The following is a 25261-nucleotide window of genomic DNA, read 5'->3' as shown; positions in this document are numbered from 1 at the left end:
TAAAATAGAAGTGGGCTTTGCTTGCTGGTGTCATCTCTACATTGCTGTGAAACTGGCAGTAAATAATGAGCAGCCACTGTTGAATTCAGATGAAAGTTTGAGGGGCTGGAATGACTAATTAGGAGATTAAGTTAGCATGTATTATGACTGTAATCCCTCTCGGTGTCTACAATTTGATTATGGGATTAATATTAAACTTAGTGTTGTGCTGTGTGGTAAATATTGTTGGATATCTACATAGTGGTGAAAATTGTGTACGGGAAAAAGTTATAAAAAAATATTCACATTTTGAGCTTATGATGACATTTCTCTGGAAACAATGAAACCAGTGAAGAGACAGTGTGGGCATAATCAGTCTGCCACATTATCAATGTGTACATCACCCTATGGAATATAGTGAGATGTACTTGATGCTCTCATGAATCAGCAGGTGGGAAACTGGCTTTGAAGAGCTCCTCCACTGCTCGGGACAATCACACACAGTTAATCTACGCTCCATACTCTCCTCTTTCATTCATGGTTTCACCAGTCGTACATGATCTTATATGATAACGAAGCATTCCGAGGCAGTCGTATCATGGCATCCACCCCTGTTCACATCTCTTTATTTACAGGAAGCAGTGAAGTCTAGAAGTGCTGAGTCTCAATGATCATCAGCGGCAGTGAGAGCATCAGAATGCGCTTTTGGGCGCCTACACAGTTTCAACCCAGCTCACCACACATTAGACACACTGTCCTTTCCCTGTATCTACGTAGAGACTCCTTGGTAAACATTTCTCATAATGCATCTGCTCTCAGTTGCAGATGTGACAGGTTCAAACAGACACAAAGGCGATATTTTTAGAAATACATCTGAACACATACAGAGAGTGCAAAGATGAACTTGATAAAGGCTGAGTGGTTCTTGGAAATCAATTTTCTCAGTGTTTTGTTTGGATTTTAAAAACTCTTCAGGATCCAGATATGCACAGTAACATCCCATAGCATGAGTGACAATGTCTTTGCAGTGAAAGATAAACATAGCAACCATCTCTCATTTAAATTTCCTGCTGGGAAATTGTGTAGGTTGAAATGAGGCTCTGGGCTGAAACCAGTACTACAGCCTCTCATTTTACTTGTCAAGTGTAAATAAGACAAGTCATTTACCAGCTACTGTGATTAATGTCATCTTTCTGCCATGTGAATGAGCCATCTTCCTCGCAGGGCTATACGTATCTTGCCACCTCTTTACTTTCGCAGGAGCACTGGGTTTAGTAGAGGAATGTTGCAGACATGCCAAACAGGTTGGTGAAATATTTACACAAGTGATTAGCACTGAACCAGAGACAACAAAAAGACAAAAGAAATCTATAAAAGAAAAAAAGGCAATGATAAAATGTATGGCATCATGTTAACAACACACAGCATTTGCCACAAGCCTAAACTTTACAAATGTTACTACAAATGCTGTGCATGAATATATTGATTTAAAAGACAGACACTGGTGTTAAAGGGGTATTTGAACATTTTGGGGAAAAAAAGATAAAGATTTTTTTTTCTTTAATAAATAAAATAACTGCTTATTTGCGCCCTTGTTCAGTTAGTTGGAGAAACTGACACCCCTCCCGTGTTTGTACAGTTTAAGCCGAGCAGAAAACCTGGGGTTTTGTTGTTGTCACCATGCGTTTACCAGTCAACCAACAGCGGTACGACTGCTCTCAGCCAAAGAAACACTCTGTAACACGCCCTCCTGTGAATCTGCAACTTGTCGCTTTTCTTGTACAGATTTTTGTTGACTGTTGTGTTATTGCACATTTAGTATACATAAAGCCTTCGTTTGTCTCATAATCATCCGGAGTATAGCATAATGAAATTAGAAAATAACACAGACATCACTCAACAAGTGCTGTGTTTGACTTAAAAGAAAAGATAGGATATTCCTTATTTGGTAGTGGTATGAAATAACTGCTATCTAACAACTAATTTGAATACATCCTGTAGGTCTAACAACGCTGGATATCTGCTGATCTGGTGCGTCAGTTGGGGATGATTCCTGACATGAACCTTTTCACCGCTGCTGTTGCCACACTGCTCTGCAGCTGGCCCATTACCACAACTTACTGAGGAAATGAAAATGCGGTGTACCCAAATCCTCCACACCCTGGCCTCCTGCCACCTCACACTCACTTCTCCTATTTACACAAAGAGGAACTCTTGGCCAGCGTCAGACAGAGGAATCAAACATCTGAAACACATCCAGCCTCTCCTCCCTAACCCATGCCATGTTCACAACAAATCTGAGTGCACTTCTCATCTAAAAGCAATTCAAGCATTTAAAGCTACATACATATCACGTATCATGCTGCATGGATTTTTATTGCATCCATGATATGTGCTCTTGAACTATAAAGGTGAATGATGTCACAACACTGTGGGCCACCTTTTAGTCACTTACAGTATATCAACCCTCATAGTTTCACAGCAAACGTATGATGTGTCTTGTTTGGGTGCATTTGCAGAAAAGGGTGTGTTTGACTTATTACTCACATCTATCTTTTTACTATCATGCGTATTTGACACCTCTCTCTGACCTGCTTGGGTGCTTTTATGTTGTTGTTTTTTTCTTTATTGTGGCTTACCCACGTCAGGGACTTCTCTTACAGAGGCCAAAAAAGTGAGATTCTTCTCTTTTTGTCAGCTGTTTTGCTGCTTTTTTTTTTTTTTTTACTGCAGCATAAATGCACACGAATCCACACGCATAGATTCAACAGACCCAATAAAACTGATAGTACTTCATAGATGGTCATGTTGTTGGTTAACACACCACTTTAACGCAGTCTAAAATATCCCATCTCACAACATTTGGCAGAAACATTCATGTTCCCTCAGAATAAACTGCAGTTTTAGTATCACAAATATCTGGCTGAAATTTCAGCTTTTCCAACACATCTGTTTAGAGGTGAACAATTTGTGGATTCATCCTTTATTCAGAAACAGTCCCAGCAGCTGCATTCATGTTAAAGGGATAGTTCAATATTTTGGCACATTGGCCCATTGCCATAATCCCTATAGTTTTAGGAATAGGTTTGTTACCTTTCATTGGTTTCCCTCATCAAACTCATCAAATACACAATCCAACAACTCCAAAACGCTCTTGTGGACAAGTTGTGACCTGCAGATTCACCACGCTATGAGATAATAATGGAACAACTGCCCCTGACGGAAACGCGCATCAGTGGTTTTGCATGAATTTACCTCTAAAACAACTCCATCTCGTAACGTTCTGTTATTATCTCATAGAGTGGTGAATGTGCAGGTCAATTTGATGAGGGAAAGAAACTCATTAGCCTCCGTAGCGTAGCTCTGAGCAGCTCATGGCTCTGCTCCGCCGTTCTAAAAACAGCTTGCACCGACAATTAAAGGTAACAAACTCCTAAAACTATAGGGATTATGGCAATGGGCCAATTTGCCAAAATGTTGAACTATCCCTTTAATTAGTAAATATTAGCATGCTAAGTCTTAAATAAGATAATGAAGATTATTGAACAGTAAACATTACACAATACTGCAGGATTGTAGGGTTGTCATTATGTGGATGTTCTTCTGTTAGCATTAGAGTGTAAAGCTCCTGACCTCGACACCATCACACTCACGTGCAGCTCCTCAAACTCGTTAAGTTCGCATTTTTGTCTTTTAACGACAAAAAAAGGCAAAAATGAGCCAGCTCAATTAATAAACTAGATGGGCATGTGAAATCAGATTAGACCTAATTAAACCCCCCCACCCCACACTTCCTGCTGTTTTTTTTACAGACTGGCAGAGTGACAGGGAGTTAAGCAGCCGTGTAGATGGAGGGGAAGTGGGAAGGACAGCTCCATATGCGTTACGTCTGCCTGAGGGGACAGCTGAGTCTGACTGTCTTTTCCTGCCACACTCATTTGGCCTCAGCAATCATCTTGTCTTGTGCTAAAGGTCTCTCATCGCTATGAGGCTCCTTGGCACTATCTGGGAGCTACAGACGAAAGAATATGCTGATTAAACATGCCTTCATTAAAACGATTACATGCACAAGATGGTTCAATTTCCCACGGGCAGCCAAATAACGATGAAGGGGAAGCAAGACAAATGGGAAATGCTTTTGGTGCAGAGAGGGTTCAGTTCAAGAGAGGAGGATGGGTTGAAAGGAAATATTGACAATGGCTGCTTGTTAGCATTAATTTAAGTGGCCCACACACTCTAAGGACTGACTAACGGTCCTCTGACTTAACGTGCTGTGTGAGGGAGTGAGCTGTCCTCTCCTCGCAGGGACAGCCAGCTTTTTTGCCCTGATGAACACCCCATACCTGACTCACCACACCTACAGGCCACTTCCAGGTCACCAAGCTTCCAGTGTGGAAGACCTTGCCAAAGATGCAGGAGAAACGTTACTTCTGGTTCGTTTGATAAATCTGGCCAGTGTTTTAGTGCCTGAACGAGCTGCAGAGGTTGCAGCGGGAGGGCGAGAGGGAAAGGAGAGAGTTAAAGTTGTGATGATGGCCAAATGAACATCAGCAGCTCTCAGGCATTCCTCAGTTTTGTCCTTTTCTGACAAAAGTTTTGCGTTTCATGTCAGTGAAATGGTTACAGAGAATGTCAGGGAATAACCATCCAAACAAAATGAATCTAAAGCATCACAGTTCTTACAACAAACTCATTTCCTGTATTGAAATCTAAATTTGATCTATAAGCTCTAATTGTCAGTAAACTCATCCATACTTTGTGATATGATTTTCTCTCAGTGTGATTAAATCAACTCCCAGATGGTTGAATTCTCGTAAAAAAAAAACAACCATCACAATATATTTTGGAAGCATGATTCATAATGGAACAAGTATAGGTGTGTGACATTATAGACTTCCCTCTAAATGACACATTGATTTTACAGTAGAATGTGTAAGATTCAATTAATTCCCCCCAAGTATGCTATTATGGGTCGCCTCCTCCACAGTTCACTTCACATGCCCTCGGTATCTCTCCCAGGCACAGCAGTCATCACGTAGCCCAGTGAGGTGCTAATAGCCAAAGAACAGAAGAATGTATCTTTATATGGCTCAGCCACAGGGGCCATCTGTGCTGCTGAGGCTGATTGCACCTACTGTATACACACCACTGTGGTGTTCAGATTTTTTTTTTCCTGCATATTTCTGCTGTTGCTCTTGTTTCTCTGTCGTCCTATCTGTCAACCTCAATCACACCAGAGCTCAAAAAGCTGACAAAATTGCATGTATGAGGTGTTTGGACTGCGCTTCTAAGAATTCCAGTGTGTTGCCACATGGAATCACGTTCACGTTAAGCAAAACATTGTCCAGAGCTTCAGAGCCCATTAAGGGTCTTGAACAGGAAAAGACACATGTGAATACTTCTAATATGAGTTTCTTGCTCATGCAAATTTAAATATCGTATCAAGTGAGACTTCCATGTCTTTCTTTAAATTATAAAGCAGGTCAAGGTTCTCATACTGTGACAGAATCAAAGCCTCCGTCCACAGAGAAATGCACACAGCCTGTGTTCAGACAAGGTGTCAGCATGTTAGCAGTTGACTATTTTATATGTTTTCACATTATATTCATGTTTGTACATCTATACATTTTCAAAAAGTGAAATGTGTACCTGTGAGTTACAACAGATACGCTCTGGTCCTCCTGGGTCTAGGTCCTTTCTCTTCTCTCCTTGCTGTTTTGAGTTAGTGACATGTGACTGGAAAAAAAGGATGTGGTGTTACGTGAAGTGACAAAATGTGGTAAAATATCTACTCAAAGTGAATCTGTCTCCATCCACCTCTTCCCTCTATCCAGTAATCCATACCATGACACATTGAACCCTCCTGTAAAACCATAATTGAATATTCCTACGGATGGTCACTCTGAGAAGCTTTTATCAAGAGGCAAATGTTTACTGAATCTGTGATAGGGCAGTTTTACAGTTTTGAGATATCTCGATAGCCGTGACTCTTGTGACCTTTAGTAAGTGGATGAGGTCACTCTGAAACTGGAACTGACCACTGAGTGATACTTAACTCTGTTTCCCTGAAACTACTTCTGTTTCTCTGTTTCCCCCTCAGATTTCTGCGCTGACAGGAGATGTGACTGGCACATCGGACCACTGTTTGAGTGGGAGGAGCTTTGCCCAAACTGACCGCTGCGTGACAGCTGACCAAACCTTTTGACTCTGAGGAAGTGAGCAGGATGTGACAGTTGTTGCATCAGATATTCTATATAATTTTCCTGAAATGCAGCCACACTGGTGAGGCCCACTAGATGTGGTAAATCTGATTCATCATATCATACTAGCAGACATACAGTAATGGCAAAGATTCAAGCGTCATTCAAACGGGATCCTCGTCGTGGGATGAATAAAGGCATACTTTACTTAACTTTATTCATCAAGGTCAGATAGCTGATATGTGTCAGAAATTAAAGACACATTTTTTCATTGGGTTTGTTTTTGGTGAATCTGTCATGAATTAAGAAAAAAAAACATAAAATAAAAACTACTGTAACAACAAAAACAAAGAAACATGAACTAGGTTAGGTAGCCAATGAACAGGGGTTTGGAAAGTCAAAAAATCAGACGATGCTAACGTGCATAGGCGCATGGTGTCTGGATAGTGATTCAGAGGTCATTACCAGACACAGAAGACAAAGACGTCTTTCAATCAAACAGGTGTTCAGCTCAAGGGTTATGTCTTTACCCTCAAATACCTTAGAGGCTCTGTCATTTGTTTACACTCCTGTTATTTCTATAGTAACGTGTTGGGTTCAGTAGCCTACACATATAGCCTAAGAAACCCATAAACAAGCAATCAGGAGCAGCTCATGACTCAGGTACAGGAGAGCTACGACATCTCTCATTTTTAATTCATGTTTGTCTGTGATCATATGACTATAATTCCTAAAGGATTACTCAAAAGTACAAAAACAGTTTTTTGCTGAGTAAGTTCAGTAGCTATTTGGCCTACTCCCCTGCATCACTGATTATTGCCTTATCTGACTTTTATCTCTTCAATCACATGGACACATTCTTGACTGATACACCTAGAATACGTCCTTTCTTGCCAAAATGCCTCCAAGCATTTCTGAGGACATCACGCCCATGAGTTACCACTACCTACCCATCCTCTCCCTGCCTGCAGGCTGAAGGAGGGCAGCGGTGCTCCTCCTCCGCCTCCCACATCCCGGAGAACTGGAAGCGCGCCAGGATGGGATTGGTTTCCCGCTCCTGTCAGGGAGGAACCGGTGCGCCAGGATACCCAAATATGGCCTGGTCGATATCAGTTCGGATGGCATGACTCAGCAGCGCAGTAGACTATATATCCCGACGGATGGGATTGTTGTTGAGGGAAACAGACAAGAGTGGTCACAGGGGGATGTTTGAGGTGTCCTGGTAAGACTGGAACTGGCCCCGTGGTGCTTTGAGTGACTGCGCGCGCAAGGATCATTCAGCCTGACTTGTTAATAAATAAATAAAGAAGGGCGCGTGGATGTACACGAGGTACTTGGACTGTTTACCTGTGTTGAGTTCCCCCCCCCCCCCCGCGCGTCTAAAAAGGCTTCGTCTTGTTTACAGTCCTGTTCCTGGCAACAACGTCATCTATACTCTATCTAAAATCCCGGAGGCGGGGACACAAGCAGCCAATCAGCGTGGAGCTTGAAGGGCTCGTAGCACCGGATCCTATAAAAGAGCGCAGCGCGCCGGCCGGCTGTCAGTATAGAGGAGACAGACGCGCAGCTCTGACACAGAGCAGGAAAGACTCCTACACACGAGTGGATTGAAAACATCTGAATTAGTCACTGGACTCCGCTTTGAATCCGACTAAAGGTACAAACCGACGTCTTGGTACAGTACAGTTCCACTATTTTGGAAGTTTTGCTCTTGTTTTTGATAACTTTGGTCTTCAGTAAAATAATACAGCGGGACTTTGTGCTGGAGATTGAATCAGTTTGGGACACTGAAGCCTCTCGGTGTCCGAGCAGCATCTTTGCAGCGCTCTCTTGTGTTTGACTGTCTGATTTTGAAATATGTCCACAATAATGGAACAGCCTTTTTATGACGACTCGTTTCTCTCTGCTTATGGCCATCCAGGCGCAGCCCTGCCAGACTACAAGCTGCTAAAGCAGAATATGAACTTGAACTTCTCCGATTCATATCGGAACTCAAACTTCAAGGCTCAGCACCTGCGCGCAGAAAGTGATTTCTATTCAGCGGGCGCGGCGGACGTGGGCTCCCTGAAGCTCGCCTCTCCTGAACTGGAGCGACTGATCATCCAGAACAGCAACGGGGTCATCACTACAACGCCGACACCTGCCCAGTTCCTCTACAACCGCGGCATCACAGAGGAGCAGGAGGGCTTCGCTGACGGTTTCGTTCAGGCGCTGGACGACCTGCACAAGATGAACCAGATGGCTCCTCCGAACGTGTCCATCGGCACCGGTGGCCTCGGCTGCTCGGCTCCAGCAGCCTCCGTGTTCGGCTCCTCCATGCAGCCGGAACCGCTCGAGTACACCACCCTGAGCAGCTGCCCCACTAACCCCAGCCTGTCCTCTGCAGCCAGCTACCCATCCACCACCATCAGCTACCTGCCCCACCACCAGTACCACCAGCATCCTCAGGCCGTTGCGCACGGGTCGCACCATTTCCAGCACTCCCTGCCCGGGGCCGGCATCCACTCGCAGCGCTTCGGAGGCTTGAAAGAGGAGCCACAGACAGTCCCCGACATGCAGAGCAGCGACGGCTCACCGCCCATGTCCCCCATCGACATGGAGAACCAGGAGCGGGTCAAAGCGGAGCGCAAGCGGCTGAGGAACCGGCTCGCAGCCTCAAAGTGTCGGAGGCGCAAGCTGGAGCGCATCGCTCGCCTGGAGGACAAGGTGAAGGTGTTGAAAACGGATAACGCCGGACTGTCGAACACGGCTTCTCTGCTGAGGGAGCAGGTGGCCCAACTCAAACAGAAAGTCATGACACACGTGAGCAGTGGCTGTCAGCTCATGTTAGCGCCCAAAGTCAAGTCTTACTGAAGAAACGATGCACTTTTAGAAAAAAACAAACACTGAGCAATGACTGCACTGACAACTGGATGAGCGGTGTCTGCGAACACACAGTAACTCTGAGGGAACTGGACTTGGACCAGTGTGGTTTCTTTGGCTGAAAGGAAACGGACTCCACACAGAAATAATATAAGACTAAAACACTTAGGGCATTTTTGAATACGTTTTTAAAAGTGTCGTATCGGGTTTGCCTGTTTACATTTTTGTTGTTGTTTGATTGTATTTGTGCTTCTCATGTAAGTTATTCGTGTTTGTCAGGTTGACCCTGACGAGCCTGTCTTTTTTTACTTGTACAGTATATTTAAGTAAATGAAAAAAAATATGGAACTAAAGAGCCTATGTGGTGCCCTTTCTTTTTTGAGGTCGTGTCTATTTCAAACTGCCACTTCTTGGGAATTATTTATCACGGTAAATTCTCGTTAGCGCCACCGCACTGTTGTCACTGATCTTTCTGGTCAGCAGGCAAGTTTACAGTAGCAGTTGCTTGACGTTGGAGACGTCCCAGCGTAGGATTGTTTCCCTATTGACGTACATACGTCAGTCCATATATGGTCAAATTAGCTCACAAACGTCACATCACGACAAGGTTTCCGGGAACTCCCTCCTACATTGCCAGTCAGAAATGCTGCGCTCTCCCCTTCACACCACAACATGCGAGTGTGTGCGTGTAAATGAGGAGGTTTTGTCGATGAGTGGCTGATTCGAGTTTAAAGGGAGTTTCCCCATTCTGCTTTCAATTTCCCAAAACAAGCAGTGAGAAGACTAGCTCTTCACCAACACAGAAAAACTACTCTGCGTGTTTGTCTGGAACCTTTTTCCTCAGCTGGGTTTCGAACTTACAAGAATTTGTGTCACCAAAAGCTGGCACACACACACACACACACACACATAGGCTACACATCTGTTGTGGAGGAGAAGGTATAATGAACTGTGTATCCAGGTGTAAAAGATTAAATATTAACTTTTACATAAACCAGCATTAACAGTGATATGTCCCCTATATGTTTATGTAAATAATCAGGGGTAACCCCGGTGTTGCTGGCTCTTCTGGGGGCACAACTCAATCTGAACTGACTTTATTATTAGTTACTTGAGCATTTTAGTGTACAGCCTATATGACATTACTTTTAGACCAAAGCCTGTGCCCTAGTAAAAGGGGGTCTGGTGACACCCCTGCTGTTATCAAATGTTCAGCTAAGAAATTAGGGGGGAAAAAAGGGGGCACTATTATTCTACTATATATGAAACATAGGTAGATTTCCATTCTCCTCAGTAAAAGGTAGGCCTATGTGTAGTTGGGACAGTCATTGTGGGTCTGTATTAAATCATTTCCAACAATCCAATCTTTCTCAATAGGCTTTGGTGCCATTTGGCAACACCTGATTTGTTTTTGCTGAGTCAATGACCACAATAACTCCGATATTAACCAAGACTTCACAGCCGCATGATGACACAGGCACAGGAGACTCTGACATAGCAAGTTCAGTGTTCACAAAAGGTAGAGCAACAACTTGTGACTTGTACACGCACTTCCAGGAGAGATTCAGGTAGAACTATGGCTCCATCTAGAGGCGACACCTGAAATGACACCAATATGTTGCAGTGCTGCTAGGAGTGACAGGCAAAACAGGCATTATTTTCCCACTGCTTTAATAAAAGATGGTTACATGATTTACTCATGACAGCAGGGAAAAACATGAATACTTTTTTCTGAAAAAGGAACAAAACAACTAGACGTTCAGTGCTTGAGACTACGAGGCTGCCCCACCGACTGTAAACGGGACAAACAAAGATAAGAGTTGCGATGAACAATCCTTTTTTTTTTGTGTAGGGTTTAGTAGATTAGACTGGACGCCATGGTATACTGCTTCACAGGGTGGGAGGGGGGCATCTCTCGTCTGAAGGCAAGTGCTATGGTTAGGAGGTCAGCCAGAGAACCTTCACATTTACTGCTTGGAGAAGAACTCTTTGCTCTTCTCCACGTCGGGGACGATGGTGTCGCTACCAGGTTTCCAGCCAGCGGGGCACACTGCGGAAGGGGAGAAAGGACAAAGTGCAACGTTTAGGTCTCAACAGCAGCCAAGGAAGTTCGTAAACCCCCAGGGCAAAGTACATGTGTACATAACCTAGAGGGTGAACCAACAATGCAAGGCCATATCTAAAAGAAGCTAAACCCTGTGAGTCAGTTTACAGCTACAGGCGGCTTGAAGGGTTTTATAAATGAAGGATTTTAAAAGGTTCCTGTAACAGAACAAAGAGTAGACAAAAAAACAACAACTAGGCATTTCATTCATTACTGGTGCGTAATGGTTACAAAACTCTTCATCCTGCTTCCTGAGAACCACACAGACACACATGAGGAGTTTCTACCCTCAGGCCCTTTGTTTGCTCAACTCTGAGCAGTAACTGGACTCAACATTTCACATCAGCACACATTTCACTTTTATGTACATATATTATAGTACTTCATATTCATGCAACACTTTGTGTGCTATTTTCACACATAGTGGTTTGACAATTTTGTGGTTACACCATTCGACAATTTCAGGGGCATTCAGTCTTAAGAAAAAAATGGTGCCGGCTCAAAGACAAATTTCACTGCTCATTGTGCTTGTGTACGTGACAATAAAGCTTATCTTATGATGATAAGATGAAACAGATAGTACAGGACTTTACTTACCCTCTCCGTATTTGTCAGTGTGCTGGAAGGCCTGCACCAGGCGCAGAGTCTCATCCACGGAGCGACCCACAGGCAAGTCGTTGATGGTGATCTGCCTCAGAACGCCCTTGTCGTCGATCACAAACAGACCCCTGAGAAGCACAAATTGGGGTTAAAATATCACACAAAATAGTTACGCCGACATCCTTTAGTCACCACACTTTCAGTATTATAGTAATCACAGGGTAAAGGTAATCCATGCTACCAAACTCCAATTAGACCGTGACCAGGCTTTTGCAGCAAATCCTTCCATTTAAATGACACACCTGTAAGCGATGCCATCATCTGCCTTCAGCACACCGTAGTCTGTGGAGATGGTCTTGGTGAGGTCTGCCACCAGGGGGATGTTCATGTTACCCAGACCACCCTGCTTCCTTGGCGTGTTGATCCTGCAGGGAACATATGTAGCATTAGTCTAGCTGATGTTTTGCATGTTATGTTTGTTTAAAAGAACACGTTTTTTGATGGTGATGGTACGCAGACCACAAAGCAGTCTTAATCAGTGTATCCATCAGAGATGAAGCAAGGAACTGAACTCATGCTACAAAATAAAAGCACCTTTTGGAAAGCTGAAATAAGATTTCTACAGCAGATGCAATCAATGAATAAAAAAAGATAGTTCCCTGTAACCTACAGTGACATTTATTGATTTTTTTTTTTTTTTAAGGAAAATTCCTACAAATCATGTCAAACCAAGTATCAATAACAGCCACAATTGTCATCTTTCCAGAATGTGCAGTTTGATTCAGAGGCCGTTACTACAGAACTTATCAAGACTCTGCAGGAGCTGAGTGACAGAAGATAAACTGATAAACTTGGGTGGGTGTTTTGGCAGATCAGCCAGAAATCCTCATCAGTAACGGTACAATTACAAACTTCCTAACCCGATTTCACTTACTGATCTAATGATATTCATGACACTGATCAAATAGCTTAAAGGGACAGTATGGGACTTTATTGGCTTTTTATTGACAAAAATCTAATATCGCTTTCATAAATACGTATTTCACTGAAGTGGAATCGCGCCCGCATACAAACGAGCGCTTTCTCGTACCTTAGAATGAGATGTTACAAGTCGTTACAAACATACAGGGGGGGGTTCACCGAACCTTCTCTGCCATGTTGAATCGCCATGTTTTACGTTCAGTGTCACCGTGGCTGTAAGTAACCTCAAACTCGGGCCGCCGGAGCTTCTCGGCTCGGGGAGAAAGTTTTCCAGACAGCGCCTGTTAAAACTGTCACCACCGTGTAGCTAGTGTGAGGAAGGACGGAGGCACTGGTGTTGCCTTCAGGTGCAGTCAGACACCTGAATGACGCCGTGAGTGACGCCGTCGGCAAACCAACTGGATGTTATTTTACTCGACGAGAGAAAGCCGGTAAAACGTGGGTCAGGTAAACAATACGACATCACCATGACAACATATTGTCACGCCTGTATTGTTTTGCCTCGTGCTGGCGGACCGTTTGTTTACATAGAGGCTTGTTTATCCTGATACATGCAGCGTGTGTTGTTTTTCTGACTTCTGCCCGAGTTTACGTAAACGCAACAGCAAGAATACGTGCCGACATGCAACCGCACCGCTAGATGGGGGTAAATCTCACATACTGTCCCTTTAAAGATATCATAAAGTAAGATCAGATCAGAAATGATTCATATCAATCTCTAAGCAAAGTTTAAGCCACATTTAGCATTTTCCAGCTTCCTTATGTGTTGTACGAGTGCAGTGGCTTTTTCATTGAGTTTTGTATTATATATATATACACATTTGTGGAGAAACTTCATCTCTGGCAAGAATAAACTAAGACAGTTGAGATGCTCTCTTGTTACAGTACAATAAACTCAAGACCAGTGAAGTAATTTAATTCCCATCGCATAGCATACACTCCATTCACAATTCCCTGGCTTTAGCTAGAAGAAGTTCTCACCATGCCAAGTGACTGAAGTGAGAGTCAATGGAGCAGCCGATGACTTCACAGTTGATCTTGCGGAACTCCTCTGCCCTGTCACTGAATGCCACAATCTCAGTGGGGCACACAAATGTGAAGTCCAGGGGGTAGAAGAAGAAGACCACATACTTCCCTGAGGAAACACATGGAGTCTGGTTAACCCATGTAAATATCTTCAAAATACAATAAACATTGTATATACATAAAACGTACATGAATTGTGTATCTACTGCAAATATTTACAGTGAATACAAAGTTAGACTTGGGAAATGAGCCAAACTACTTCTAGCACACAGTTAAAACAGCACTGTTACCTTTGTAGTCTGACAGCTGGATGTCCTTAAACTGTCCGTTTACTACAGCTGTGGCTTTGAAGTTTGGGGCGGGCTGGCCAATCTTAGCATTTCCAGAGGACATGGTGGCGGTGAATGACTGTGGGTGAGATGACACATTCAGTTACCAGAAAGTTCCTACTATACTGATCCAAGACCACTACACACAAGTGCAGCTGGGTGGAGCCTGAGGCACAACCTGGGGATCTAATAGCAGTAAAAAAAAAAAAAAAAGAAGACATCGACCAGAGAACAAACATGACATTCACTCTAAAAAAGCCCAAGTCCCTGGGCTCAGGTTTGGAAACACTTTGGGTGCATGGTTCAAAAGCTTGTGAGGTCACATGCAAGTCATGTTCAGCCAGCAGGGAACAATAGCCCATTAGGAGGCTTACATAACCATGATAAGGCAAACCGATAAAGGGGTTACTTTGGGGATTTATGCACGTTTTCCACTAGTGATGTTCATGCAATTATTCATGTGGGCTGCCTGTCTGCACTTTTACCCTGTACTTATACAGACATGTTATTAAAAACCCAACATATCATCAAGTTTCAGATTTAAACAGTCCAGTCTTGATCCAGCCGGCTCACACAGAAACCGTGCACGGCTGACTCGGTTACACTGCTGTAACTCGCTGGTGCAGTCAACTATGTGTAGGCTACATAGAGATGCAGTACGTTTTTATTTTTCCACCACCGTCATAGTTCAGGGGCAAACAAAGCTAACAGTCCTTTGTCGTCTGGTTGGGTCATGGAGCTGCACACAGCTCGGTCAAAGTTCAACCGTGGGTCTCAAGGCTTCGACACCTACAGCTCTTTGTCAGACGGAGACCCAACATTTGACCAAAGCGAGGCGGAACAAAGAGAAAGGAACAGGCCCAAACACTTGAGGAGCTGAGCCGAGCTGAGCTGAGCCGAGCTGTGCGGCTAGCTTCACGTTAGCTTCATCTACCTAACGGGCTGCTGCGGCTGCTCTTTGTTGCCGCCTGCAGAGCCCCGACTCCCGGAGCAGAGCCGAGCCGAGCCGAGCCGAGCCGAGCGGATACTAACTGTGTGAAACTCTGAAAGTGAAACACGAGACAAAAGCACATGAAATGACTCACCTGTCTTTACGCAACGCCGTGGAGAAGTTGGCAGAGCTGGAGTTCTGCTGCTGGCAGGAGGAGAGAGGAGCAGAGAGAGGGACGGCTGAGTGCAAGAAGTAGGCAGGAGCAGCCGTGGCCTCCGGAAGTGAAACAAACCTCTTTCAAAGTAAAAGCCTGGCTTTAACACCAGTGGTTTCTAATTGTGGACAAGTGAACCACATGTTTTTTTGTTTTTCATGAAAACTTATTAATTTTATGTTATTTTCAGGTGGATCAACAATACATAATGATAAATGATTTTGCATATTTACATAGTGTAGATGAAACTTGATATTTTGAATCTAATTTGCTGCAATCACTAGTTTTTATGAAATACAACACAAAGTCCTCTTTTAGTAGCCTATGCTATTTTACAGACATCTTTACACCCTTTTGCAAGATGTTTTACAAACACACCTTTCATTATAGAATGTAGCTTTTGCTGGTAGAAAGAACAAAATCTCAAGTCAAATCCTTTTTGGCCTTGACATTTACAATTTAAATTTCTTTTGTTGTATGTGATGTGTGCCAGCAGCAGTCTCATCCTGACTGAAGTAGGCCTACACGATCTGTTCATCTGTTCACAACAACCGTTAATTAGCTTAATAATACAGCTTTAAATGCCACAGAAGTAAAACATTTAAAGGAGGACATCGCCTCCACTGGGTCAGTGGTTGTGGGCTGAGGTGCAGTCTACCTGCTCCTTCTTCCAGTAGTCCTCATAATCATCTCCCTTCCTCACCATGTCTTAGGCTACTGTGTGTTCAGTGTAAAGTAGTGCTAAACGTTCAGTTTAATTTATTAAATCGTTCGAAAAAATTGTGCTTTTGATTTTTTTTCCCTTTTCATAATCCAGCAAAACAAAGTGTGAGCAAAATGAATGACATACCTACTAATAAAAATTATTATATCAATTAACCCAATTCTACATTGTGTTACATTATGCATTCCACCATATTACTTAATGGGAGACATTTTGTAATGTCTGACCCACTGACAAATTATTTAGGTGGTTTAAAGCTGACACATCTTCAAGATGAAAACAATATTAAAGATCATCAAGATTTTATTGCTCAACATTCGATTCATTTTTCAGTATGGGAATGATAGTGTTGCAGTGGTTGGCATTGTTGCCTCAAAAAAGGTTCTGCATGGGTTCTCTGTGGGCAAGACTGGGTTGGCTTGGTTTCTCTCCCTCTCTCTCTCTTTCTTTTTCTTTTAATAAATATATTTTATTATTTTGTCCTTTCCCAACTTTTTAAAGTCTAAAAATAACAGTTTTGTGAAATCATTCTACTATCACACCTTGGTTGTGGATGGGGGATGTTTCAACAGTGGGGTCTGCAAAGACATCAAAGGCCAAAGAAAGGATTATTGACTTAGCAGGTCCAAGAGATCCTTGCGGCCCGTCACTGTGGATGGGGTCAGCTGTACAAGTAGGATTGGCCTGTACAGTGCTGTGTACAAAAAGACACAAAGCCGGTTCTTCTTTTTGAGAAGACTCAGGTCCTTTGACATCTGTAATGTAATGCTGTGCATCTTCTATCAGTCCATCATTTCTTTGCCATTGTCTGCTGGGGTAACAACATCAGAGTCAGGGACAGGAACAGACTGGACAAGCTAATCAAGAAATGTAGCTGCGTGATGGGAGGGGGAGTGGAGCTGGTGGAGGCTGTGGTTAAGTGGAGGATGGGGTGTAAGCTGAAGGCCATCCTGGGTGACCCCGAATACCCTACACAGGACTCTTACAGGTCAGAGGAGCAACCGCACTAACTGACTCATCTCCCTGACCTGCAGAACAGGAAGATTCAGGAGATCTTTCATTCCTGCTGTCATCAGGATGCACAACGCTATTTTTTAGGCCACACACTTTTACTTTCATTGTATTATATTATCATTTAAATACCATTGAGGTTATTTATTGCTCTGTGTGTGTGTGTGTGTGTGTGTGTGTGTGTGTGTGTGTGTGTGTGTGTGTGTGTGTGTGTGTGTGTGTGTGTGTGTGTGTGTGTGTGTGTGTGTGTGTGTGTGTTATCCATTTTGTCATGTGTTCTTGTAAGCTGCTGAACGACTTGAATTTCCCTCCAGGGGGATGAATAAAGTATTTTTCTATTCTTTCTATTCTATTCTAAATAAGGTTTTGTTCTGCTGGTGAGCTCTTGGGTTAATAATGCTGCCCATGCTGCCCTCTAGTGGCCAATTAGGCAAATTCCGATATGAGCCTTTGTGCAGAACAGGTAGGCCCACACAGCCACTTTTGCTTTCATCTGCAAGTTGCAAGATGAGCGGCAAGCCGGCAACTTCTGTTTGAACATCACTGTTAATATAGACTGTAGTTTGACAAAAAAAGAAGCCTATTCCCTCTCACGGTCCTCTTATTGTTTTTTTTCTGTTACTTTCCTAAAAGCACTAAAAATAATGGAAATTAGCCTATTATAGGACAACAAAACAAAATTTGGCGAAGCTCATGCTTTGTCAGATTAAAATGCATTTACATGCATAACAATCATTAAAATTCATTCAAAATTTCAAAAGAGAGAAGTTGAAAACATAAAAATGAAATAGCTAGATAACAGCAAAGGATAAAACACACCGAATATTACAAAGTATCTGGTAATTAGATATTATGACCCAAAGATGGTGTCAGGGGGCCATCTTATCAATGAAAAATGAAATGAAAAAATATAGAATGGTGGTGATAATATTGTTTGAATTTATACAGAGTTCCAGAATGTGAGGTTGTTGACACTCAAAACCCCGTGGCTGCTTTTCCTGAGAGCACTAACAACTAGCCAACATCTCTGATCATTTGATACTGATCGACATTTCTGACATTTGAATAAAACTTGCTACCAAACTTTATCCTACTCCCGATCGTCAACGCATTTGGCCGAACGACACAACTTTGCTTTTATTCTGGTAAGCGCCTTTCTCATGTTTTCAAAGTTAAGATGACGTCAGCTTAATGTAACTAAGTACTTTTGTCTTTACAGTTTAAAACAGTGTTTCAAATTTGCAGCATGTTTGATATGGACAGAAACAGATTCAACAGCTGAGTAGTGGGCTACGTCTGTTTACCTGCTTCTCATCACGTTTCCCTCTGAAACAGTAATGAACCAATTCATTTGATGATTAAGGATAACAATCAATAAAGATAGAAACAATTCATCAGTCAGTAACCTCAAATAATATCAGAGGAAATGAATGGATAGTCTTCAGGCCGACAGCATGAGATGATGCACTGTATAAGCAAAACAATCATTTGTGTGATTCTTTTACATATAACCCTTGTGTATTTTTACTCCCGTCCCTTTTTTTGTCCAGTTAAAGATTATTATTTTTATTTTCAGTTCTGCTACTTTTATTATGAGTAATAAATTTTAAGAAATACATTAATAGAATAAAAATGAAAACACCCAGTGGAGTGGAGTACTACAGGGACTTGATGATGATGTCTGTCTCCGTCTAGACCCTAGCTGAACATCATCATGGCTGATGGTGCGATCAGGGTCCCTATTGAAGTAGAGGAGAAGAAGGAGGAGCAGCTCCTTTACCAGGACGTGACACCAGTTTTCCTAGGATTCAACCAATCTGCATTCCTCCGGAAGTGGTGCCTCAACTTGACCTGCACCTTATATCCTTACACTGCTGTGACTATGATCTTGTCTGATGTGTTATAATATTTGCTTTAGCTCAAACTTAGTATCGTACCACTGTGTATTCAGCCATTATTAAATGCTATACGAGGGTTTATGTGAATAATGCTACGCCTCATGATAGGATGTGAATGAATGTGTGTTCAACCTGTGACCTTTAACCTTAACCTTCCTCCTCCACGTGGCTGGACAATGCGTCTGTACTGGTCATTCTCATCAACTGCGTGTTCCTGGGCATGTATGAGCCCCATGACAACGTGCCCAACCTGCAGGTCAGATGTCTACATTTACTCGTTCAACAACACTTTCACTAGTAACTTCTCCACACAGTTCAACACAGTTTACACCACTGTCTGTTACTGCTGTTAGACACCCTTGGATGTGCACCATGGACTCATTTGTTTTACCATTAAATAGCCTGATACGATTTTGTATCATATGTTTCTTTTTTATTTTTTTACTCACATGGTCAGATATTGGATCACTTCAGCATGGCCTTCTTCCTTTTGGAGATGGCCATCAAGGTGCTGGCGCTGGGGCTTTATGGCTATGAAGGAAGCTACCTGAGCAGCAACTGGAACAAGTGGGACATCTTCCTCTACTCTGGAGAGTGAGTAGTCCACAGATCTTTTCTCTGCTTGCAGACAACATTAAAATTGATATTTTATATCATTTTTGGTGATGTCCTCCCTCTTTATTGTCTGCAGGGTGCTGGATTATTTCCTGGCTCTCTGTGGCGTCCGCCTTCACTTCCGTTTTGCGCTCAGGCTGATGCGGCTCATCCTCAGAGTCCCAAGTAAGTGATATTTGAAGAACACACAGATCTTATTCTGTTCTGTTTTGTACATTTATTTGATATTGATTTTTATTTTGTTTTGTTTGTATAAGAATATTGGGCATACATTGTTTTGTATCTTAAATCATCAATGTGCATCTATTTGTGTCAAATGTGAATTTCACCTGTTTCCTGACCTGAAGATGCTACTAGAACCTAGTGCAAAAACATGTTCCTTATCTCCATGATGTTACCTTCAAATATAAGAGCCTGTGCCCTAGTTTGTGTCTGTGAAGTGTCGTCAGAATGATGATTGCTGACAGAGTCCTCCTCTGCAGGTATGCAGGATCTGGTGGTGACTCTGCTGGACGTTCTGCCGATGCTCACAAATGTCCTCATGCTGTACATCTTCTTCCTGATTGTCTTCGGCATCCTGGGAGTTCAGCTGTGGGAGGGGGCGCTGCGCAACCGCTGCTTCCTTGGAGCTGACATCCCAAAGTAAGGAACCTCTCTGGGCAGCCAGAGCAACTACAGTATTATCAAAATAACCTGCCAGCTATTTTAGCAATTATTATTTTATTGCTAGCATTGCTTGTTTTGAATCTATCATGTTTATCGTGAATATCAGAAATCAATAAGTGAAAAGTGTTTCATAAAGTTATTCCATGTTCTTGTGTACGTATTGGCCTGATTTCTAAACAAACTAAATACATTTACAATAATCAAAAAACATGAAACACTTTCAATATTTATTAGGCTATTTTTCTTTTCTTTTTTTTCATAATTAGGCCTATTCATGTGCTTCTCACACTGAATCTTTGCATCTGTCAGCGCCTGCTTCTTCAGATGCAGGGCATAAAGATGTCTGACGGTTTGTGAATTCTGTAAAACACATATAGCACAGAATTCACTGTGGATGTTCTTCAGACAATAGCTACTCATTATTTTCACTATCTGTGTCCATCTATGATATTTTCTATGACCACTAGTAACATCACTGGCTTCTCATAAAAAGCAATGGAGCAAAAATAGCAAGATGTATTTTTATTTTTATAAAATATGTTGCATGCCTAAATATTGGTTGAGGTAAGAAAATAAGAATAAAATTGAGTGAGTATGAGAAGACACATTCCAAATAATTTATACACCTTATCTTAACATTGTTATCAGCAAATTATTGAAGCAGCAGACTGCATAATGTTCTTATATTTAATTGATTTGCACCTGTTGCACTTTTGCCCACTTGCTGTATGAACTTTACTTTAGATTTGTGCAATGAATCAACTTCCATTGCTCATCATTAAGGCAAAGTGCACAACTGTTAATCTGTGAAAGGAACTTGAGTTGTGATTACAGTTTTGGGTTATTCAATTAGTCCGCAGTTGTCCGCCTCGCTCTCTCTGAGCTTTATGACAGCCGAGGTGCTTTTTTTTTAAGAGAGAGAGAGGTGTGTCACCTGACGTCAGCATTAAAGCAGAAGTAAGCGATCCGGTCGTTCTTGTCAGCCGATTGAGTTAGCAGCCCCCGCCCTCGTCATGGATTTATTGGTCCTCGTCCCTATGTCACCACATTCACGCGCATCCCTTGGCTGCACACACAGCCCTTCATGCCGTTCTCTCTCCTCATTGGATAAAGCTTGTAGGATACAAGGAAGTATACAAGATGTTTTCTCCTCGGCTTACAGCAGAGCAGAGTGACTGACAGACCCGTGTTTCGGACCAAACACTCTATATAAGTGATTGCTGTCGGAAGATATAACTAATAAGACTTATATTAACACAAATATTCCGCTTACTTCTGCTTTAAGATCCGCTGTTGATTGGAGGAAAGTAGCCACACCTGTCCTCTCATCGGTGAATCTGTGATCAATCTCTGTGGTCTACTGACGAGAGAATTAGTTACACCTGGCTTGACAAAGCCGCCGCTCCTCAGCCTGGCTCGGCGTTCGAACAACCAACTAAACCAGGATAGACTTATGAGACTTTGTCCAACCTGGCTTTTCCACTTATCCTGGATTTCTTTATTCTACTTTCGAACAACAGAAGGTCCCCAGGATCAAATCAACTTTATTTTCTCTCCATGAACTGAGATAAATAATAATAGCTAATAATAATAATACATTTTATTTGGAGGCGCCTTTCAAGTCACCCAAGGTCACCTTACAAAAAAGAAATGAAAGCATAAAAAAGATCATAACATCATTAAAAATAAAACAAACAAAACATAAAGATAAAGAAATGTTTCCTTGTTATACAAACACACACAGACACAGAGGCACCTTCTTCACCGTGCACCCAATCTAAGGGGAAGAAGGTGCCTAAATGTAGGCTACATGTGTCTGTGTGTCTACCATATGTTTTGTTTATTAAAGGGATACTTCACCCAAAATCGATAATTCACTAATTGTCTACTCACCGTCATGCCAAGGAAGGGTTTGGAGAACTTTCAGAGTCATCAAAACACTTCCGGGGGGGGGGGGGGGGGGGGGGGGGGTCCGGCTGGCAACGGATTTTCATATAAAGATGGCGGATTGTGCTCAATTTTGAATCGTTCAAAACACACACTATGAAACATACAAATACCTCCATACTGCTCGTCCGTACTGACCCAAGTGTCCTGAAGCCGTGACATGAAAATGTTGTTCGGAAAAATTAATTTGATCTCTGTTTTTAGTCTTGCTGTAGTAGTAGCTCCCAGTGGCTCTGTTGTTTGTGCATGCGAAAGATTTGCCGCGAGATGTTTGTTCGTCGTTATAAACTATATATAAACGTAAACTATTGGATACGTAAACATGGAAGAACATCTCACAGCAAATCTCGCACAGCCACTGTGAGCTACTACTACAACAAGGATAAAAACAGAGATCAAATATTTTTTTTCCGAACAACTTTTTCATGTTGCGTCTTCGCGTCTTCGGGTCTTGGGTCAGTATGGCGAGCAGTATGGGTAGTGTGTGTGTTCATAGTGTGTGTTTTGAACGATTCAAAATTGAGCACAATCCACCACCATTATATGAAAATCCGTTGCCAGCCGGGGTTACATGCTGCTATTCCGACATGCCGCTATTTCGACATTGACTTCTAATTGTCGGAATAGCGGCATTAACATTATTTTTCAAGAGTCCCACTATTCCGACATTTTTTTTTTCATTGCCGGAGTAGCAGCACTTTACTATTTTTCAAACATTCCGCTTTTCCGACATTGATTGATTACCTTATAGTCAGACGTGTCCTTCTGATTTTTTATTTTTTTTTCATCTGAGACACTGTTTCTCATACACAAATAGGCTACATAGGCCTATTAGAGAAGAGAAAACAAACCCTCCAAGTTTAAAAACACACAGGCAGCTGAGATTTGGGAGGTTTTTGTTTTTATTGTAGCTTATTAAAATGCAAGATCATTTTTCTGACTGATTTATTGCCCGATGCCGTATATCTCGCTTTCTTTCCCCCACCCTCCGCCCGTTGTCTTCGTTGTCACTTTGTTGTCGCTCCACAGAGAGCACATGGCTAATTAATATGCACGTGCTGATCATATATGGTTGTGTCTAGGCATTCCGGGGGCGGAGGCATAGATATATATCCAGTTTGATTTATCAAAGAGAAATTGTGGAGAGTTGTGCACGCACAGTTTGATAGATCTGAAAAAGGTGTAAATATTTTGGGTGTCTTTTCGCCGTAGGCCTAAGCAAAACATTTAGTAGCTGCAGTTTTACACTGCTTACTTACAGTTTTGATAAATGAGGCCCCAGGCCCTAAGCCCAGAGCCCAGACGCTCACGGTGGATGAGCAGCTCCGCGGCTCATCTGCCGCGCTGTCCGTGGTGCTGAAGGTGACAGGTTAACTTGACAAACAAACTGCAGCATAGTTCTGTTTGTTTATCATGTGTGTCAGTTTTGATTGTGACTTGATAGTTTAGTTGTTGAGATTAAGAACATCACTCCCTCATCAAACCAGTGATAGGCATGCTGAAAAGAAAAGAAAAGAGAAAGAGACGCGCCTGGGTATCCCAGCTGTAAAAAAATAAAAAATAATAAAAGACGACGTGTCGGAATAGCGGTATCAAAAAGTGTCGGACTACCGGCATGTCTAGATAGAGGGATGTCGTAATAGCGGGGTGTCTAAATAGAGACATGTCGGAATAGCGGGATGTCTGAATAGCGGGCGGACCCCGCCAGCCGGACCCCCTCTGGAACTCCAAAAGTGTTTTGATGACTCTGAAAATTCTCCAAACCCTTTCTTGGCATGACGGTGAGTAGACAATTGGTGAATTATCGATTATCCCTTTGAGTATCTTTTAAATGCCTTGGGATTATGCCAAAAAACAATTTTCCTACTGTGAGAAATGAAGTTCTTCTTCTCAAATCTAAATGATAAAGGATAACCCATCTTTTCTGTCCCATTTAAAATGTGTAAATTTGAATGATTTTGACTGTGAGAATAATTCTTCTTTCTCTGTCCATAAATCACAGCGTTTCCCTGAGTCCGTACTTTGAACCTGTGAATGGCAAAGGGGACGTGTTCGTTTGCTCCCGTAACCACGGGGGGATGCGCCACTGCCAAGACGTGCCGCCGTACGTCCAGGATGGGAGGACGTGCTTGTTGGCTCCTCTGAACCATGGGTTGGCTGCCAATGCCTGTGTCAATTGGAACGTGTACTACAACGTGTGTCGCCCGGGGGACCACAACCCCTACAAAGGGGCCATCAGCTTCGACCACGCCGGCATCGCTATGATCGCCATGTTCCAGGTGAGAGAGCAAGTGGTCTTCCTCCCTCTATCACCTGTCCAACAGTGCTTTATCGTTTTAATTCTATTGTCATTATGCTTACCCTGGGGCACATAATACAATATCCTTTTTATGCTGACGACACTCAGCTGTACCTGCGTGTGAATGCCACTGGCCCTAGCAAGTTGAGTGCTTTATTAGACTGTAAAATCTCGGCGTCTGGTTTGACAGCAATCAAAGATTTGTGTTTTTCTTTTCAAGACTGAAATGATTTTACATGCTTTTATTTTATCATGACTGAATCACTGTAACAGCCTTTTTACTTGTCTTAATCAGAATTCCTTGGACAGGCACCAGTCGGTGCAGAACTAAGAAACATGAGCATATTACACCTGGCTTAGCTTCCCTACACTGGCTACCAGTACGTTTAAGCATTGATTTTAAGATCTTATTGATTACTTTTAAAGCACTCAATGGTCCTGGTCCTGTATATCGCTGACCTTTTATCATCTTACACTTCTGCTCGCACTCTGCGATCTTCAGGTAAAGGTCTTTTAGCTGTCCCTGGGGCCCGGCTGATGACAAAGGGGGACACAGTGTTCTCAGTTTGGGCCCCAAGGCCGTAGGACGACCTACCAGAGGACATGGTCAGCTACATCAGTGTCATGTGTCAAATCTCTACCAAAAACTCATTTTTAACAGCGAGCTTTTCCTGATTTTATTTTATTTTTATTTAATTGTATTGGTTGTCATTTTATTTGTTGTCACTTTGTTGTACAGTACTTTGTAATATTTGTTTTGAAATGTGCTTTATAAATAAAGTTGATTATTATTATTATTATTATTATTATTATTATTATTATTATTATTATTATTATTATTATTATTATATATCATCATAGGCAAGTGTGGCTTT

General features: G+C 42.4%; 2 protein-coding genes across 3 annotated transcripts; one reads left to right on the top strand and one right to left on the bottom strand.

Annotated features, from left to right (window-relative positions):
• The first annotated feature begins 7386 nt into the window (after positions 1-7386).
• Positions 7387-9394, top strand: LOC310991465 (transcription factor JunB-like). 2 transcript variants are annotated; one of them, XM_083979179.1, is made up of 2 exons: positions 7389-7836; positions 8101-9394. In XM_083979179.1, exon 2 carries the CDS (start codon positions 8139-8141, stop codon positions 9030-9032), a length of 894 nt encoding a protein of 297 aa, XP_083835305.1. In that variant the 5' UTR covers positions 7389-7836; positions 8101-8138; the 3' UTR covers positions 9033-9394. The 2 variants fall into 2 exon arrangements, with proteins under 2 accessions (XP_083835304.1, XP_083835305.1); XM_083979178.1 differs by having other exon boundaries at positions 7387-9394.
• Positions 9395-10695: 1301 nt separating this feature from the next.
• prdx2 (peroxiredoxin 2) lies at positions 10696-15303 on the bottom strand. The gene is made up of 6 exons (XM_084001079.1): positions 15167-15303; positions 14043-14160; positions 13708-13861; positions 12048-12170; positions 11743-11873; positions 10696-11091 (listed from the first exon to the last, which is right to left on the bottom strand). Exons 2-6 carry the CDS (start codon positions 14143-14145, stop codon positions 11009-11011), a joined length of 594 nt encoding a protein of 197 aa, XP_083857205.1. The 5' UTR covers positions 14146-14160; positions 15167-15303; the 3' UTR covers positions 10696-11008.
• Between the last annotated feature and the right edge of the window lie 9958 nt (positions 15304-25261).

The sequence above is a fragment of the Trachurus trachurus genome (genome assembly GCF_905171665.1).
Source record: "Trachurus trachurus genome assembly, chromosome: 1".
Lineage (NCBI taxonomy): Eukaryota > Metazoa > Chordata > Actinopteri > Carangiformes > Carangidae > Trachurus > Trachurus trachurus.
This window is presented reverse-complemented; position numbering and strand designations above follow the sequence as displayed.